Source organism: Saccopteryx leptura, chromosome 4 (assembly GCF_036850995.1).
Source record: "Saccopteryx leptura isolate mSacLep1 chromosome 4, mSacLep1_pri_phased_curated, whole genome shotgun sequence".
NCBI classification, from domain to species: Eukaryota; Metazoa; Chordata; class Mammalia; order Chiroptera; family Emballonuridae; genus Saccopteryx; species Saccopteryx leptura.
The window spans coordinates 169,123,410-169,142,541 of record NC_089506.1 but is presented as its reverse complement, the minus strand read 5'-3'; the positions used below and the strand labels follow the sequence as shown (position 1 = coordinate 169,142,541).

Sequence of the window (19,132 nt, the reverse complement as noted above, 5' to 3'; positions counted from 1 at the left end):
AATTTTAAAAGATCCAGGGCCAAACAAGCAGAATATTATATTGTGGAGCAGAGTGACTGAAAGCTCTTTGTACTGACAATTAATTTTACATATAAAAAACTTTCGTTTTGTTGCCAGGAGATTTCTTTTTCCTTTCTCTGCCTAGTTGAAATTTAGACATAAAATTGCACAGCTGTCCCATTCCCACGTATTTATCAGTGGCTTTTCAATATGGCCTCACAATGAGCAGCATGAATTTAGAGGATTCCACCGTTTTAGTATACACCGCTTGTTGCAGACACCCACATCTGACATGTAATGTTGGGCAGTATCATAATCTGCTGTGTAATATTTATAAAATATGGACATTTTCTGTGCCCATAGTGGACATAAGCCCCCAAAGCAAAGCTAATGCCAATGGGCTAAACCCCTGGTCAGCAAATTGTGGCTCGCGAGCCACATGCGGCTCTTTGGCCCCTTGAGTGTGGCTCTTCCACAAAATACCACGTGCGGGTGCTACCTCAATAAAGAATGTACCTACCTGTATAGTTTAAGTTTAAAAAATTTGGCTCTCAAAAGAAATTTCAATCATTGTACTGTTGATTTTGGCTCTGTTGACTAATGAGTTTGCAGACCACTGGGCTAAACCAACTGGTGACCTATCATCATCTTCCCGCTGAACTTTGTTGTTTCCCTACCCTATCCCCATTTCCTTTTATTTATTTATTTATCTATTTTTAGTGTTTTATTTATTGATTTTAGAGAGAGAGGAAGGGAGAGATAAACAATGATTTGTTGCTCCACTTACTCATTCATTCACTGGTTGATTCCTCCATGTGCCCTGAGCAGGGATTGAATCTGCAACCTTGGTGAATGGGGACGACGCTCTAACTAACTGAGCTACCCGGCCAGGACCCCTACCCCTATTTTTACAGGTCAAGAACGTGTCAGGTCATGAGGTCATGGAAAAGCAGAGAGTGTCCGCAGGTGTTGTAATACAGCACTGCACTAACAGGCCATCCTTTCTTTTTTGACAGGAGGACATTATGGCTGAGAATGTTTTGTAGTGTTTTCTCTGTAATTATCCATTCTTACCAGGCCAGCTCCTGTGTGTGTGTGTGTGTGTGTGTGTGTGTGTGTGTGTGTGTGTGTGTGTGTGGAGAGGTACTTAAATTAGGTCTCTCTGCATGTTTCATTTAGTTTCCAAATCAGAATGTTTGACAACTTAGGCTCCAAGTAACACTGTCATTCTGCTTTCCAATGTATCCAGAAAGGCTCCCTGCTCTGCCTGTTCACCCTTTGTCTTCTAGTTGTCACACACTTCCGCTGGTGTGTGCTCCATCTTCGTGCAGCATTCACAAGGTTAGGCAGAGCTCTAAGGCTGTCTCTAGAGAGACAGTGTATCATCTTTGGTACCGTCTAATCATTGATGTAATGCTGTTCAGAGAAAATGATCCTTGTGGCTCATTTATGGTTTCAGTTTACATTCTGCCTTCTCATGTGACCAGTAACACCTGGGAGCAGCGTGGCTTTTGAGGGAGATTCTTAATAACACCACTTCAAAGGGCATTTAAGAAATGAGGTGCGCATATATGCATGTAAATTCCCCGTGTTACAGTACTAGGTTCCACAGCCTTCCAGCCAATTAGGCCGAATAGAACATGTACACATGCAATCACACACACTGTATAATTGGCAGATTATGAAATATACTCCTTTGCTGCTCAAAGAATTAATTATGCAAGTTGGACACCTGCTGCCCTAGTTCACTTTCCTAATTACACAGGGTGGGCACCTCTCCTTGTTAAAATATAAAAGGGCCGTGTGTGTGCATTCTTAAGCACATAGAACTCCATCGAGGATAGCAAGTATAATTATGGTTGTTAACAACCAAGCCATGCAACATCTTCATAGTGGGTTTCTGAGGCAGTATGCTAACCAATTAAGTAAGAAACATATGCATGTGGTATATTTAAGCTCTGAGTAAAGCCATGACCCTTCCTTTGAGGATCAATTTCATATAAGAGTCTCCCCAAAGAAATAGAGAGTAAATAGAGAAAAAGACAAATGTAAAAACAGGTAATAAACATAATTCAAATTTTACTTGCAGTATAGAAATGATAGGATACCTCAGATTGATTCTGCGAGTGGACCATATTATTGGAAAATAAATAGCAAATTTTGAAGTGAAAAGCTTAAAAGAGATTTAAAAAATAAAATTTAAGGGATAATCTAGTTTGTATTTTTTTAGAACCTTGCAGGAGTGATCCCTGCATTTTATTTTTCTAATTTGGATACCAAGTAATAGTCATTGCCAAGCTAATTACCTTATAGGCTTAAAAAGAAGTTATTTTTCATGATGCATTGTTCAGAGAGTAAAACAAGCCTTGAAAGAAAGACTAAATGGCAAAAACCACGATCATTATATTCTCAACTGACAATGGAAACTTAAGTACTCAACCATCAAATACATTTAAGAGAGTCAGTAAGAAATAGTACTTTTTCACCATTAAACTGTATTTAATATCGCGGCTTTAAATATGTCAAATATACTTGAAAGCAAAAATTGCTTTTACCTAAGAGTTGGATATTTAAATACATATGTGTCATGATTAGTGTATATAAATCAATGTGATTTTTCATGTCAGTTTTGTTGCTTTTAAATGTAGTCATCAGTGACATAAATGGAGTATTGTAGCAAAAGGCACATTAACTAGTACATATATTCAGGCACAAGCATGAACACTCACCCTTTCCCAGAATTTAAGCAAAACTTTTGCATGTGCTGCAATTTAAAACATTTTCCTTCCCCTCTGTATTTTCACAATGTTTTCTTAATTGTTGAGGGTATAGCTTGCTTTTCTGATTTCTGACTTCTGGAAGAACAGTCTTCTAGAGTAGCAATTTTGAACCTTTTCCATCTCATGGAACACATAAACTAATTACTAAAATTCTGCAGCACACCAAAAACAATATTTTCAAAGATCTGCCCCCCCCAAATAGGTATAATTTTGATTCATTCACACTGGACAGCTATTGTGTTGGCTGTTGCTATTCGTTTTCTTTGACAGTCTAAAGGAAAAGAGGTCAGTGTCCCTGACTAAATATTCAGGTATTGCACGTTTTAAAAATTCTTGTGACACACTGGTTGAAAATCACTGATCTAGAAGGTTTTGAGGATTTTACTCGAACAAGAGCAAACACTTACTTATTTTATAAGTGGAAGACCCTTTTAGAAGGACACGTGTTTCCCTGGTGAAGATCAAGGTACACTTCGGCTCACTTACTTAATAAAACAACAGTTCTGAGGTATTTGCATGTTGATTACCCAGATCGCTTACATTTCTCAGAGGCACACCACCATCATAAAGAGAAAGTTCAGGGAAGTTAACCAAAGGAAAATGTTAGTTTAATGGCTCCTCATGAAAAATACAAACTTGAAGCCAGAAAACTGAATGAATGGAATACAGTTTAAGCCTTGTGTCCATCTTCAGAGCGTCGGTTGACTGGTACCAAGAAGAATGAGCAGCTTTAGGATCCAGCACGAACAGAAGGACTCCAGGAAGATAGATCAACTTATCTCTGTTTTCTGAACCACATATTAGCAATACTCAGCAGCCTCCATCACAGGGTGGTTGTCAGCTCCTAGTATTCTGAACGAGGTAAAAGACGGGACCCAGCAGCCTGTAGAGTCGCTTCCAGGTCAGCTCTGTGCCACCCACATTTCCTCTGTTGACAGTGCTACTGGATGTTTGGCTAAATACTGGTTTTGTTTGTTTGTAGTCTATTGATATATGTTGCAACATTTGACAGAACCTATATATATATATTTTAATTGCACTTAAAGCATGGTATTAGTTTGCTAGTGCTGTCAAAACAAAGTGCCATAGAGTGGCTGGCTTAAACAACAGAAGTTTATTTTCTCACAATTCTGGAGTCCAGATGTCTGAAGTCAAGGTGTTGGCAGGGTTAGTTTCTTCTGAGACTTCTCTCCTTAGCTTGTAGATGGTCCTGTTCTCCCTGTTTCTTCATATCTTCCCTCTTTGTGTGTCTGTGTCCTCATTCTTTCCTTATAAGGATACCAGTGTTTGGATTAGGACTATTGTAATGACCTCTTTAAAGACTCTATCTCCAATTATAGTCACATTCTGAGGTACTGGGGGGTAGGACTTCAATGTGTAAATTTGGGGTGGGAGTATGCAATTTATAGCACACACTGTAGAAATGATATTTTAGAAGGTCTGTCACCTCTGCTGCCCATTTGAGTACAAGGTAAGAACTAGATTCTCTTCTTGCAATGCCCAGAGCATTGCAGGTGACTCACAAACTGATGGTGAATGCATGCATGCACAAAGGTATTTTAAGTTATTTGAGAGCAAGGGTAATAATTGTCATAGATCTTTCCTCCTAAATCCTTCATTTAGAGTCTTAAAACACTACAGGAATAAGAAAGAACAAAGTTGTAATGTAGATAACATATATTTCCAATAATCTACCATCTTTTTCTAAAATAAAAAAGGGAAGTTAAGTTATCTAAAGTTATCTTCTTTAGATACCACATCCCAGTGATATGCTGAGTTCTTAGAGACCAGCCAGGCATGTTTTAAGAAGGTAACAGACTCCTCTGTCCCTGCCATTTCGGGTTTGAAGTTCTGATTCTGAAGGAGACAAAGAATTTACCGAAAGGCCAAAGTGGCACTTATTTTTCCTAAAGTATGCAATGATTATAATTCAAACACTAAAAAAAAAAATTAATTAGAAATGACTTTGGCAAAACTGTGGCTACATTAATGTTTCAAAAACATAAACAAATTTGAGGTAGGTGGGGAAGTTTCCTGAATCATAGGTTTTGTTATCAGATACTTGTGTTCCTGAGTTCTTTGGCAAAATATCACTGACTGTTTTACTTTAAAAAATAAATAAATAAAAAGGAAATTCTTGGAAAAATAATTTGTCAGAGTAATAATTTCTGAGAGGCAAACTATTTTTTCCCTATAAATCAGAGTTGGACAGCTTTAATATTGATGCTTTGAACCTAGAAATTAAATGCTAAAGCAGTGTGATTTTGTTAAGATAGAACGTTGCAGAAAATCACAAGAACACAGACGTAACATTTACTTACGTCTGTGTAAGTAAATGCTTTTCATTGCATCCATGTGCCTACTAATTTTTTACTTGTATTTTCATCAATATTTTGGTTTACAAGGAAACTTTATTTCTTATTAATATGTATAGTGATTTCAGTGGTACTTAAAGCATGCTTTTAAAAGTAATCATGTAGAAATGTAATTCTTTTTTATCGGTTTATAACAAGTGAATTTACGGTTAATCCCAATTTAGTATCTCCTAATATTCAGTCCAAACTGGGATCTTGTGTGCTGAGATTTTTGTTTTAAGCCTTAAAAAAAAGCATGTGTGTTTTAGATTGCAATTTTGTTTTCTTCACCCATTCCTGCCTGGTTAAAGGGCGCATCAGGGGTGGCTCTTTGTCCCAAACAAGGCAGACAGTGGAATTCTCCCAGCGGGAGCTGGTCAAAGACGGGGAAGCTGAGCGAGAGGAAGGAGGTTGGTCTGGGGGAAGCACATGTCCCGGAAAGCAGACCCAGTACAAAGTCAGAAAGCAGGTCTGTTTATTACAGGATGAGCTGTCCACTATTTAAGACCTAAATATATGTGTTGGCTGTGGACTGTAATTTTTGGAAGAGAAGTGTTAGGCAGTTAGCGTTCTGAGGTTATTCCAGAGCATTGGTATAATGGGAAGAACTGCAGTTTAGAATCTGGAAGTCAGCTTTGAGTATAAGTCCTACTCTACACTGATTGTGTGACTTTGGACAAGTTATGTGACTTTTTTGAGTTTCTGTTTTCCCATCTCTGTAATAATAAGACCTATTCACAGGCTTATTATGAATTAGCGATGAATTAGGGAATGTAAGCAGAATTACTTTGTGAATGGGATGTGCCATAAATGTTACGTTACTGGAGTAGAGCAAAGTTGTTGTTAGACTATAAGGAACCACACAACCCTCCACATTTCCTACTCAGAGCAAATGGATGGTTTGGGGCATTGCAAACATAGCAGTTAGCCCAGTGGTTAGGCTACCACCCCTGGGGCTTTCCATGCCAAAAACAACATGTAGGTCTGTTAACCTATTAATGAAGTGTGATTCTTAATACTAGTTAATAATGTGAGGCTTATTGACAGCATTTAGAGAATTGGAGCTGGAGGAAATCTTACCTCATTTCCTCCCCTCTCTTTAAGAAGGACCCGTATCAGCTGTGAATTAGCCCTGAATTAGGTTGTTAAATTCTGTTTCTCAATTTCTTCAAGTAGATTTCACATGTTTTCTCTCTAAATTGTTTTAGAAATTTAACAGTTCTTCTGCCAAGCTCTTTCTTATAGCTGACCTAAATCTGTAATTATAATTTAAGTCCTAATCCCCAACTCCGGTCTTTTTTGGAGATGGGGAACAGCTGGTCAGCAAACTTGTGATGATACACGTAGCCCTTCGCACATGTATTTAAAGAAGAGCTTCTCAGTTCGCTTTCCTCTCCACCTCATCCCACCCCTGCCCTCACCCCCAGATGGAGCAGCGAGTAATGGGAATCGTCTGTGGCGGAGCTGCCTGTCTCTCTGCCCCTCGCTTGGACACTGCTGCTTTCGGCAGCGGGGCAGTGTGTTCTCAGTGGCCACGTGGGCCTGGGAGAACGGAGGCTGCCCCTGCCCTCACCCCCGGATGGATCAGCGAGTAATGGGAATCGCCTGTGGCGGAGCTGCCTGTCTCTCTGCCCCTCGCTTGGACACTGCTGCTTTCAGCAGCGGGGCAGTGTGTTCTCAGTGGCCACATGGGCCTGGGAGAATGGATGCTGCTCCTTCCTTTCCTCCTTATTCTTAGGACATAATCTTAAGCCTTCTGAGAAATGATCAGGATAACCCCTTAAAGTGTTGGACAGGTGCATGGCACATTAATCTCACAAACGTGGGGTTTTGCAAGGATTTTTATCAAAGGCAGGCCTCCCCAGTGCCTTAGTTTGCTCAGCCAGTCATGCCATGAAGCTGCCACTTGGCCTACTACAGAGAACATTGATATCTCTGCTCTCCTGGACTTAGTCTTGGAAGACATTGAGCTAAAACTCTCCTAAGTACAGCAAACATTTGATGGGCCTCCCCAGCACACTGAAGTTGCAGGTGGGAAGTATATGATCGTTAAGGATGATTGAAGTGGATCCTGTTTTTAATCTAAATGTGTGTGCTCTTATGTCTCTTATAGGTTTATTGCCCAGAGCGCTCTGTCTGGGTCGGTGAAGAACCATTTCCAACTAAGGAAATGGAGGGAAGGCTTTCTAAGGTGAGATCCTTAGCTGCTATGTTGTTATTTTTTAAAAAAGTTTAGAAACAGTTTAAAAAAAAATCAGTAAATAAATGAAAAATTATTTTTCATTTTAATATCTATTATAGTCCACTATAATAATTCATTTATCTTATACTATTATGACCTTGGAGATAACATATACTAAAAAAATAAGTCATATCCTAAAGTCCTGTGACTCTTTTTTTTTTTTTTTTTTTTCCTTTTTGTATTTTTCTGAAGCTGGAAACGGGGAGAGACAGTCAGACAGACTCCCGCATGCGCCCAACCGGGATCCACCCGGCACGCCCACCAGGGGCGACACTCTGCCCACCAGAGGGCGATGCTCTGCCCCTCCAGGGCGTCGCTCTGCCGCAACCAGAGCCACTCTAGCGCCTGGGGCAGAGGCCAAGGAGCCATCCCCAGCGCCCGGGCCATCTCTGCTCCAATGGAGCCTTGGCAGCAGGAGGGGAAGAGAGAGACAGAGAGGAAGGAGGGGGTGGGGGGTGGAGAAGCAAATGGGCGCTTCTCCTATGTGCCCTGGCCGGGAATCGAACCCGGGTCCCCCGCATGCCAGGCCGACGCTCTACCGCTGAGCCAACCGGCCAGGGCCCTGTGACTCTTAAAAGTTCACATTATTTTCCTTTCTTCACAAATCCAAGTCTAATTTTCATTTAATAATCACAGAGTCATGGTAAATTTTACAGGTTTTTAATTTGTTTGTTTTGTTCCTGAGTAGATAAAGTAAAATATTATGCTCAAACTAAAAGATATCTGAAAAGTATAAGATAATGACAGTTTTGTCTGGTAATAATGCCTGAATGTTTGATAAGCTTACCCATGAATCAAAACAGAAAGAACATTAAAAAACTGTTATTTCTTTTTATTTTTAGGCCTAAAATATTTTCTGTTAACATATTTTCATTGTGCTGACATCTTAGATGTGACAATTCTCTGCCTTAAAAAAAAAATTTTGTAAAATTTACATTTTAGATTTTAGTACCATTTCTGAAAAAAGTCCAACAAAAACATTTAAAAATCATTTACCAGTTTTTACTATAGGTACCTTTGGATTTTGCCTGTTAGGGTAAACATCATTTGATTAAGTAGGAGGATTGTACTTTTTACCACTGACCTGCTGATTTTGAAATTAATGAAGAAAAATGGAGCCCATTGAAAGTAAAAATTAACATGTAAAAGTTTGCTATGTGTAACTGACCAATCATAGGTCTTCCAGCTAGTACTGCCATTTCAGTGTTTGAAAATCTCTCTTATTTGCACTAAATGGTTCCAGCAATTCTCTATCTTTTACTGGCAGGCAGAATTTGAAGAGATCGTGTCAATGGGCAGTTTGCACTGAAAGAAAGCAATTCTAAGTCACTTTTAACTTTTCAGAAAATTTCTGAAGGTCAAGGTTGAAGTCATTGGCAAAAAAGTAGGTGAACAAAATGCTTTTGCCTCTGCCTAAGCGAGACTTGCCCTGCTCTTGTGGCGTTGGAGTGGAAGTGAGCTAAAATACCAGGGCTTTACTTAAAGCACACCTCCACCCCGTCGTCTCACCACCAAGTGTCACCAGCATGAGCAGTGTCACTGCAGAAGTTCTTTACAGGGCCAGTGCAGGGCAGAATTCCCCGGAGCAGCTGAGGGTAAGACATGATAATAGAAGAGATGAGAGAGAGAGCATAGTTTTTCCATTAGTTCCTGCCCCAGACAGGCACCCAGAGGTCCCGCCTTTGATACTGGTGACAGCAAACAGAGAGGCAGGCGGAGGCAGGTTTCTCAATGAGGTCAATAGTGCCTCCCTTTCCTCTTGGAAAGCCAGTTCAGGTCCCAGGCCTTGCTTACGATGACATGTGCTTCAGGGGGTTGACATATTGAATCCTGTGATTCAGGTCTTCATTTTAAGTTCTGTCTTCTTTAAATATGTGAATAGTATCTTAAGCATATTATATTTGTCCTATGTCCAGCAGTTTCCTTCTGGAAATAGCACATCTTTGCATAACTATAAGAGATGTAATCTTGACTTACTTGGTCCAAGACACATTATTGACTAACTGGGGATTCATGCACTAAGAGTGAGTGTCAGAGAGGGCCATCCGGCCAGAGGTAGACCAGCTGCAGGGTCCGTGGACACATCCTTCCCCTCCTCCAGCTTTCTGGACTATAAAGTTCCTCAGGCCTCTGGGAATCATTAGATAGATGCTAGATAGTAGAAGAAGATATGATTATTTTGGCCTGAATTTTTATAAGGCCTGACTTCTGGAGAAATAAGACATCATTGTATCCCCTCTTCAAAACTCCTTCCCTTGCTATAGAAGCCTAAAATTCCTTTAGTGGGGGCAAAAAGGCTGTAATCTTGTCTTTTTTTTTAAATGAAGGACCAGAGGTAACAATTGAAATCCTGTCAATTTTGGTCTCCAAAGGGAGGCTGCACATAACTTGATCTTTCTGGGAGCTCTCTCCCCACCGGTGGGCTGGGTTGTGGCCCGTGGCCGCTTCAGGAGCGCAGCCCCGGCATGGGTCACACCCCTGCCTTACCAGGGCCAGCTGTACTTGGCAGTCTCCCGCACAGCAAGATAATTAAGGGCGGGGACTGGGCTGTGGCCCCGTGGCCGCTTCAGGAGCGCGGCCCCCGCGTGGGTCACACCACTGCCTTACCGGGGCCAGTTGTACTTGGCAGTCTCCCATACAGCAAGATAATTAAGGGCGGGGACTGGGCTGTGGCCCCCGTGGCCGCTTCAGGAGCGCGGCCCCCGCGTGGGTCACACCACTGCCTTACCGGGGCCAGCTGTACTTGGCAGTCTCCCGTACAGCAAGATAATTAAGGGCAGGGACTGGTTTTTGTCTGTTTTAATCTTTGTAGGCTTAAAATCTAATAGAGTACTCCAGCCATAATAGGTACTCAGAACATGAGTAATAAGTGAAGACATGAATGTTTGGGAGCCTCGAAAGAGAGGAAAATAGTAAAAGTGTAGATTCCCTCCTGAAATAATCTCCTTCCCATTTCTTTTTCCTGGAAATAACCTCTCTCCTAATTATCCAGATCTCACTCAACTCTTCATTCCATTTTGTGGTGTATTTTCCATGGAGGTAAAGATTAGTAAAACTGATACTTACATAGAGATATACTCATGTCCTGTATAATACTTTTGAACAGAGTCAGAACTCAAGTTAGCAGTTGGAAGCCCAGCCATGTGCAGAGGGCAGTTGTTTAGTGAAATAATACTTGGGAACTTTCGGTTTTCCTTCCTGGACCAGGACAGTTAAGGGTCATTGAATTCTTCACTTGTTTAAACCTAAGTTTCTCATCTTGAACCATGCATGCTAACTGGTAGATGGGAGAAGAGGAACAAATATTATTTTAAAGGCACCAGGATTATGGTAGATTTCTCTTTCTTTTTTTGAAAATCTTGGGACTGCATACCAAAATTTCAAGATTGAAATTATTTTCAGGTTGATGCTTTATCCACTGCGCCACCACAGGTCAGGCACTAAGATTGAAATTATTTTCACAATGCAAAGCAACTGCCTGATATAATGCTTTTGGAAACTTAGCTAAGTCCTTAAGTGTGTGTGAGTGATGAATTATATTTTAATTTAATTTTCTGCTTTGGTTTCATTGATATTTATCAATACCAAAACAACCTCTGACTCACTTCCTAAGACTGGAACATTAAAATACATACTGAGTGAACACACATCTTAAAAATGTTGTATGCGCCCAATGTCTGAGATTTCTATATGCAAAATTTAGGCACACCATATATTTAACATGAATAATCTATACAGTAAATAAAACTTCTTGAAGTTGAATTATTTGTGACATTTACTTCACCCTGGGGCTGCTAAAAAATGTATTCAGTTTCAAGTTGTTAAGAAGTTCCTAATGTCTGAATTCTTCTTAAAAAGAAATTTAAATGTAATCATTCTAATCACAAAGCAAGATTATTACTTTAATCCAAGTTCTTATATCCAAATTAGCTTATTATAAATGTTCTGTTAGAGCAGTGGTTCTCAACCTGTGGGTCGCGACCCCGGCGGGGGTCGAATGACCAAAACACAGGGGTTGCCTAAAGCCATATGGTTGAAAACCTCTGTGTTAGAGCATATGACTGATCAAAAAGGGAAAAAAAGAGACAAAAGACTTTTTTTTTTTTTTTTGTATTTTTCTGAAGTTGGAAACGGGGAGGCAGTCAGACAGACTCCCGCGTGTGCCCGACCAGGATCCACCGGCATGCCCACCAGGGGGTGATGCTCTGCTCATCTGGGGCATTGCTCTGTTGCAACCAGAGCCATTCTAGTTTCTGAGGCAGAGGCCACAGAGCCATCCTCAGCACCGGGCCACCTTTGCTCCAACGGAGCCTCGGCTGCAGGAGAGGAAGAGAGAGACAGAAAGGAAGGAGAGGGGGAGGGGTGGAGAAGCAGATGGGCACTTCTCCTGTGTACCCTGGCTGGGAATCGAACCCAGGACTCCTGCACGCCAGGCCGACACTCTACCACTGAGCCAACAGGCCAGGGCCGAGACAAAAGACCTTTTAAAACCACAATGGGCAATTTTTTTTTTCAAAGAAACTCCAGTAATTAATGGTTTGTCTAAAGGAGAAACTTGTTGATCACTATTTTCATCTCTGATCAGGGCATACAATTTATTTGTAGCAAAGTAAGACCTTGATATTGCATCACCCAATGGCAAATGGGGTTCATTTCCTCTCTCTTGCTGTTTGGTTACCGTGGAGAGCTTCTTTCCATTGGTGTTCAATGGATCATCAGTCACATTGAGGCTGGATTATTCTAGTCAGAAACACAAAAACATCACTCGTCAGGAATGTGAAGAGAGACTTCAAGCTGCCCCAGTCAGTCCACACTAGCTAATTCTCTCTTCTGGCCTTGGTTTCCCACTGTCTTCTTTATTCCTGTAACTTCCTCTGCCCCCACCCCACCATCAACCCCACAATATCTCCCTCCCAACCCTTGGTTCCACTTCTGATTCTGATTCTAAGGCCCACATGAATTGTGCCAGGGCTTATAGAAGAAGCCGAATGTAAATTATGTTGATGCAAGTTGTGACATACTTTTAAATATATTTTTTAAGATTTTATTTATTCATTTTAGAGAGGGGGGAGAGAGAGAGAGAGAAAGAGAAAGAAGGAGGGAGGAACAGGAAACATCAACTCCCATATGTGCCTTGACCAGGCAAGTCCAAGGTTTTGAACTAGTGACCAAAGCTCCAGATCGATGCCTTATCCACCACATCACCACAGGCCAGGCTAGATATTTTTAATACATAGTGGAAAATAGATAATCACTCTACTCCACTGCAGCCGTGGGACCCTTTTTTAATTTAATTTAATTTTATTTTATTTATTCATTTTTAGAGGGGAGAGAGACAGAGAGAGAGAGAGAGAGACAGAGAGAGGAGAGAGAGAGAGAGACAGAGAGAAAGAAGGGGGGAGGAGCTAGAAGCATCAACTCCCATATGTGCCTTGACCAGGCAAGCCCAGGGTTTTGAACCGGCGACCTCAGCATTTCCAGGTCGACGCTTTATCCACTGCACCACCACAGGTCAGGCCCGTGGGACCCTTTTTAAAAAAATATGTATTAATCCTCCTGTGAGCACCTTTCACCCAGGTTTGTGTCAGGTCCTATCTGATACTGGAAACTCCTCAGAAACCTGACTCCTGGGGAATGTGGACTCCCACGTGGCTGGGCACAGCCTTTGGAGAAGTGCTTGATTCTACTGAAGCCAAGGCAGCTAGTGTTTAATTACTTCACGCCCCCACAGACCTAATATTTACATTCAGGTGAACTGTATTTAAGGTGTAAACTGTTTGCAGAACATCAGGAGTTCAAGGATAAAAGGCAAAATTTTTCAAATGGTTTCCGAAGCATGACTAAGTGTGCCTCTCTTTTGTGTTTGTCTGTGTCTGGGTCCACCTGCTTTTCAGGGAAGGCTTCCTGTCCCAAAGGAAGTGAACCGCAAGAAGGACGATGAGCCTGAGGCTGCCTCCCCGACTCCACGTGGCAGCCATGAACTCCGCTCCCCGAGAATCAGTTACCTCTACTCTTTTTAATTGTAACACCTCCATTTGTATTCCTTATGGTGTATGGGTATTGATGAGGTCATGGTATCATATATGGGATTTTTTTCTGTGTAAATCATCAAGTATAAGAAGAAACTATGGGACTCTGAGCCTTGCTTTAGAGAATTTTACAGTGGACAAATAGGTATCATCAAACCAGTTTTTAATCATTCTGACTCAAGTGAAAACGCTCAGAATTTCACACTGTGAATCCACGTTTACAACCCTTACAGGTGGGCCTTCAGGCCTGGTTCGCTCCGGTGACATCTTCCACAACTCAAAGCCCCCCTGCTCTCACACAACCGGTCCACTCCTGCCTTCACTCACACAGCTGCCGACTGCTTCTTGCAGAGGCTGAGAGTCCCCATTTTTTTTTTTTTATTTAGATGTAACAAGCCTAGTAGTTTATGTTCATCAATTGTCTGTATAACTCTATATTTTATCCATGTACTCTTTTGATGTATAGAAGTAGTTTGAAACTCATTGTTTCCTTGTGGTAAGTGCCCGAGATGCTGCCACAGGACCTGAGACACTGATGAATGGTGCTATTTTGGACTTTCAACATGCTCCTTGGCGAGGTAGCTCTGACGGAGTTATTTTTTATTTCCATGTTCTACGAAGGTGTTGGTACTCTGTTTCCCTGAATGTTGTTCTCTAGACTGGATCGACTTGTTTCCCTCGTGTCTTCAGTGTGGCTTTCTTCTTCAGCATTGGAGGTTGAGTGAATGCTACCAGAGAGAGTTCAGGAGGCCATGTCTCCTCGGCCGGCACTCATGGACCCACAGTCACTGTAACGGGAGCAATCACAAAACTGTAATTTACTTACCAAATCTTGTCCTTTTGGTAGCCTCGCCTGCCTAACCTAGAGAAAGAAAAGCAATAATTGGACAGGCATTTTTAGGTGTCTCTTTTGGTTCTTTGTGTTGGAAAAATTGGGGTGGGGGGGGACTCTTTTTTTAATAAATGCCCTCTAAAAACTATCCAAAAAACTGGCATTTGAGTAGGGATAGGAAAATAACACCTTTCCCAAAAATTAGGTCAGAAAATAGTGTCTTTTCAAAATTAAAACAAAAACAAGGCAGAACATTTTTGGGGTGGTTTTGATAAGCAAGGTGTAAATTTTACATTTTTGTCCTTGCTCCCAATGGAATGGATAAAAAACAAACAAACAAACAAAAATCAGAAATACCATCTACTCATGGAATGTTGTTGCGTTAGCCAGTCTGAAAGCCCACCTTAATTTTTATATAACTGTCTTTTAGCTCCTCCTTCGGCAGCGCAGGCTGTCCTGCCCTGCCCTGCTTCCGACTGCTCAGCATTGACGATGCATGCACTGCACTCTGCTTCCCGTCCTGCTCCCCGCGGGCCTGAGTCTCCCGCGCATCCCCCTCTCCCGCCTTTGTTAGACTAGGTCTATCCGCTGTGTAAATAGAGCAAGAACAGTATCGTGCATCTGTGGCATTTCTGTAGGGTTGCAGTTGTGTGCTGCTGAAAACGCTGGCTTTTGTAACTGTGTGATCTTTACTGATGCACTCATGACAAGTACCCAATGTATTTTAGCTATTTTAGTAGCATTTGTTCAATAAATATACAAGCGGTAAGGTTAACTGGCTTGACTCGTCATTGGAAAGGCCTGTTCTGGAATGCTTTCACTGGTGTCTGTTCATTCCTGTGTTCTCAGGGCCCCCAAAGTTGGCCCCAGGGCACAAATCAGAAAGGGATCGTATCAGCGCGGCCTCTCGAGTGTTTTCCCTTTGGAGGGTTTATGAGGTTAGGAGCCGGGCACCTCATTAGGTTGGATTGCAGAGGTACCTCTGTATACAAAGAAGAATTAAACCAAAACCCTTCTATTTCTACACTGCTTTTTCCCTTTTCAGGGTAGTCCTGCACAGCTCAAAACTTTCTCTCTCTCACCACTTACCATTAAGACCTACTCAGTGGTATTCTTGATCTCTGCTGAAAGATACCTGACCTCACTTATAAATAGACAAAAGGCTTATGCTTATAAGGCGATAAAAATTTTGAGATAACACTTTAAATAATTAATTCCTATCTACCCAGCTATCTGGAATCTAGCAGGTGGTAAGATGGCATCGCCAGAACCTCTGGAGGTCTCGTGTGACCCTGAAACCCTGCCATCCAGGGGAATCCTGACCTCCCTGTGCATGAGAAATGCCCGCCGAGCTCTCCTCGTCCACTAGGAGAGTGAGATTCAACTGGACTTACACAAAAGTCACTAACTTGGCTGGTTGGGTTCAGATATTTGAGCTTCACCTGAACAAAGGCTAAGGAACGGGCCCTGAGACAAGAGGGAGTGAGAGAAGGGAGAGGAGCAAACTGTGCTGTCCCGAACTGGGGCTCAGTCTCTGCGGGGTGGGGGTCACATATTCTCCGGGAGCTTGGGTCTGGACCTCTGTGTATGTCGGGAGGGAGATGTAAACGGGAGACTGCACATTTCAGATTTGGGTTAACTTTCCTATTTATCCTGAACTTTTAACCTAATTAAGAGAAAGAAGCCACAGGACAGAACTGAATCCTAAGTGCCTACCAGATAATCAAGAATTTGTTGAATCTGAAAGAAAATTCTTAAATGGAGTGACCACTACCTCTTTTGGTAATCCCACCCAGAGATTAGTACTTGTGAGTGTAATGGAAGTCTTCAACAAACTTCATACCTTTCATCTTATACACAAGCACCATTTCCTTCCACCTGTTGCTGTCACAGCTGTGCCGGCATGTGTCTCGAGGAGGGCAGGCCTTGGGGTAGTTTGGCCTGGATTGCTTCATGCCCATCTCTATTGGTTCTCTATTGCCACATGACACATTACCCACACTGCATCGAAAGAACAAACTTTACCTGTGTCACAGTCTGGTCAGGAATCAGGAGCAGCTTAGCTGTTGGTACTGACTCAGGATCTCATGAGTTTGTAGTAAAGGTGTCAACAGCCTGCATTCATCTGAAGGCTTGACCAGGGCTGAAGAATCTGCTCCCAATATGGTTCACTCACATGACTGTTGGCAGAACTCAGTTCTTCCACTTAAGGGCCTCTCTATAGGGCTACTTAAGTGTCTTCATGACCTCTGGCTGCCTTCAGAACAAGTAATTCAAGAGAAAACTGGGAGCAAAGCCACAATGCCTGTGACCTGTTCTCAGATGTCGCCGTCATCCATCATAGTCTAATCATGAGAAGCAAGTCACTAAGTATAGCCCACACTCGCTGGGAGGAAATTAAGCCCTTATCTCCTCAAGGGAAGAGTATCAAAGAATTTCTGGACACATTTTCAAACCAGTACACCATCTGAAGTTGAAGCGCTCATGGTAATTGCAGGCCAGGGCTGGACACGAGAAGGGCTAAAACCAGAATCGTAGCTACTTCTTTCATTGAAGAAGATTTTACAGTCCTTGGAGCTCCAGAGACTGAGGTGTATAAGGAGAGCATCCAGACACTATCATATTGGGGCTGCATAGCCTTCATTTACAAATAGAAGTGCTCTTAGCCCCAAAAGGAATATTTAGAGAAGCCATAAAAACGGGAAAGTGGGAATAAATGGTGTTTAAAGTTCAGTCCAACTCTTTGTACTTGTGTTCGCTGATGCAACTCCCTTGGCCTCCATGAAACTTGACCCTACACCTCACTTTTAACTTGCAGGACCCATGTGTGAAGGATCGGCTAAAGTTAATATTAAAGGTAATAACTGCTGAGGCAGAGCTGAGAAATCGAGGCTTTAGATGGAGTCAGAGTGGGAGACACAGATGTTGTTTAAACACTGCTTTAGTCTCTCTGCAGAGGCAAAAATATTGCCTTATTGCCTTTGGGCAGAGATGGCTAACCAGCAGCCATGGACCAGGTATGACCTGTAGACTGGTCTTGCCTGCTGTGTGTTTTATAAAAGTGTTGATTTAATTGCCAACATTTTCACATTGAAAGATTTCACATGAACATGGAGGTCTGAGCATCCCTTGAAAAGAGGAAGATCTAGCAATAGTGGCTTGGTAGCTGAGCAGCAGCCTCCGTGTTGGTGAGGCATGTCCCCACCCCAATCCTGTCCTTACACTTTTTATTTTCGTATAAACTGTCTGCTTCATTCATTTACGTTACCTTCCTTCCTCTGTTGGCACGTGACTTTGCAACACTAGTCCTCTGGTTTCAGGGGATGGTGTTGTGCTTATTCACCAACAAAGGGCCAGGGGGCCTTCTGGGATCTTGATGTTTGATAGCATGGTGCACATGCCCATGGATGGTCACAAGGCTGGAAACAGGATCCTCATGACTATCCCCAAAGCAGGGGCTGCTGCAGGTCCATCTCTACTCCTAGGCCCTCTTAAACTCTTCAATTACCAACCCCTCAGGGAGGGGGCTCCCCATGGTAAAAAAATTTCAGACTGGGTCAGGTTAGGCTATATAGGAGTCTGATAAACTCATTTTCTAACTGGGGTACGTGTTCCTCGGGGTTACATGACGTCTTTTCCTAAAATTGATCTGCTGAGAATGAGTCTGTGTTCATCATAGGCCTTTCCCCAATTTATAAAAATATACCTACAGTTTTCACCTATCTCAAATTTTAATGACACATTGCCCTTAATATGCATGAAAACCCCAAATGTGGCAAACAAAGAGAAAATTTCCTTTAATGATTAAACATAAGTCCATGAAATGTTGGTATTTTTCTTCTTTTTTAATTTTTATACATTTATTTATTGATTTGAGAGAAAGAGAGCCATCTGCTTCTATATGTTCCCTGACCAAGGATCGAACTGGCAACTTTCGTGCATCAGGACAATGCTCCACCCACTGAGCCCCATGGCCAGGGCTAGGCTTTTCCTTCTTACACACACATTAAAAGTGATGTATTAGAATACATAAAAATAAAGTATTTGGACTCATATATCCATTTTCAGAATTCAGATATATGGTAAAGTGGATTGATGGAAATAATGACAATTTTTATTTAAAGACTTTTTTTCTACCTCTCAATGCTTGTCAAAGAATGCCCTGCTCTTTACGGAGAGTCCTAAAAGAGTGAATCAAAGTGAAAATCAGTAGGAGATGTTAAGTACCCAAAATGCATTCATGTAATTGTATGCAAATTATTTTCCACTATATTCCCTACTCACATCTAGGATATATCTTAACTGGGAAGAAAAGTAACTTAGAAAAGCTTAAACAATATTGGTTTCCAATGCTGATTATTTTAAATGTAATTAAATGCCTTTTGAGAATACTAAATATTTACAAGATAAGATGGATAAAACCCAAGGATAAACTTTCATGTGGGTTCTTTCAAATTTGATGGGAATTAGTTAATAAAGTTGTCAAAACCTGTTGTATCAAATCATAGTATGAAATATTTATTTCAAATATAGTAAATTATCATCATATCCTATCTTATAAAACTAATATCCTTTTCATAATAACAAGAAAAATTATGTGCTGCTAGACTGATTAGCAGCCTAGAAGCTTTGTATTTTTAGTGGCATTTCTTATTTTTACACTAGTTCTATTTATTCTCCAACACCAGTCAGCAATTTTCAATGGTCTCATCCAGTTTTACCAAATATTTACTATGCTCTTGTTACTTTTTATGAGAAAGAGTGTATTGATCATTTTGGTTTTATAACTTATTTAAGCATGGAATAATTACATTAGGCCTACATCATTTTAATTTTAATTGTTTATAAGGATCGATTTCATAAAATGTGCTTTAATTCTCATGTTTCTAGCAAGC

At 41.4% G+C, this 19,132-nt stretch overlaps 1 protein-coding gene across 9 annotated transcripts in view; it reads left to right on the top strand.

Moving 5' to 3' along the window:
* Positions 1-15,012, top strand: part of NREP (neuronal regeneration related protein) — a 31,856-nt gene extending 16,844 nt beyond the window's left edge. For all 9 annotated transcript variants that reach the window (XM_066381992.1, XM_066381991.1, XM_066381990.1 and 6 more), the window contains 2 exons: positions 7,248-7,325; positions 13,271-15,012. In XM_066381992.1, coding sequence (XP_066238089.1) covers positions 7,248-7,325; positions 13,271-13,396 — 204 coding nt within the window. In that variant the 3' untranslated portion in view covers positions 13,397-15,012. The remainder of the gene's footprint in view (positions 1-7,247; positions 7,326-13,270) is intronic.
* Positions 15,013-19,132: the final 4,120 nt, after the last annotated feature.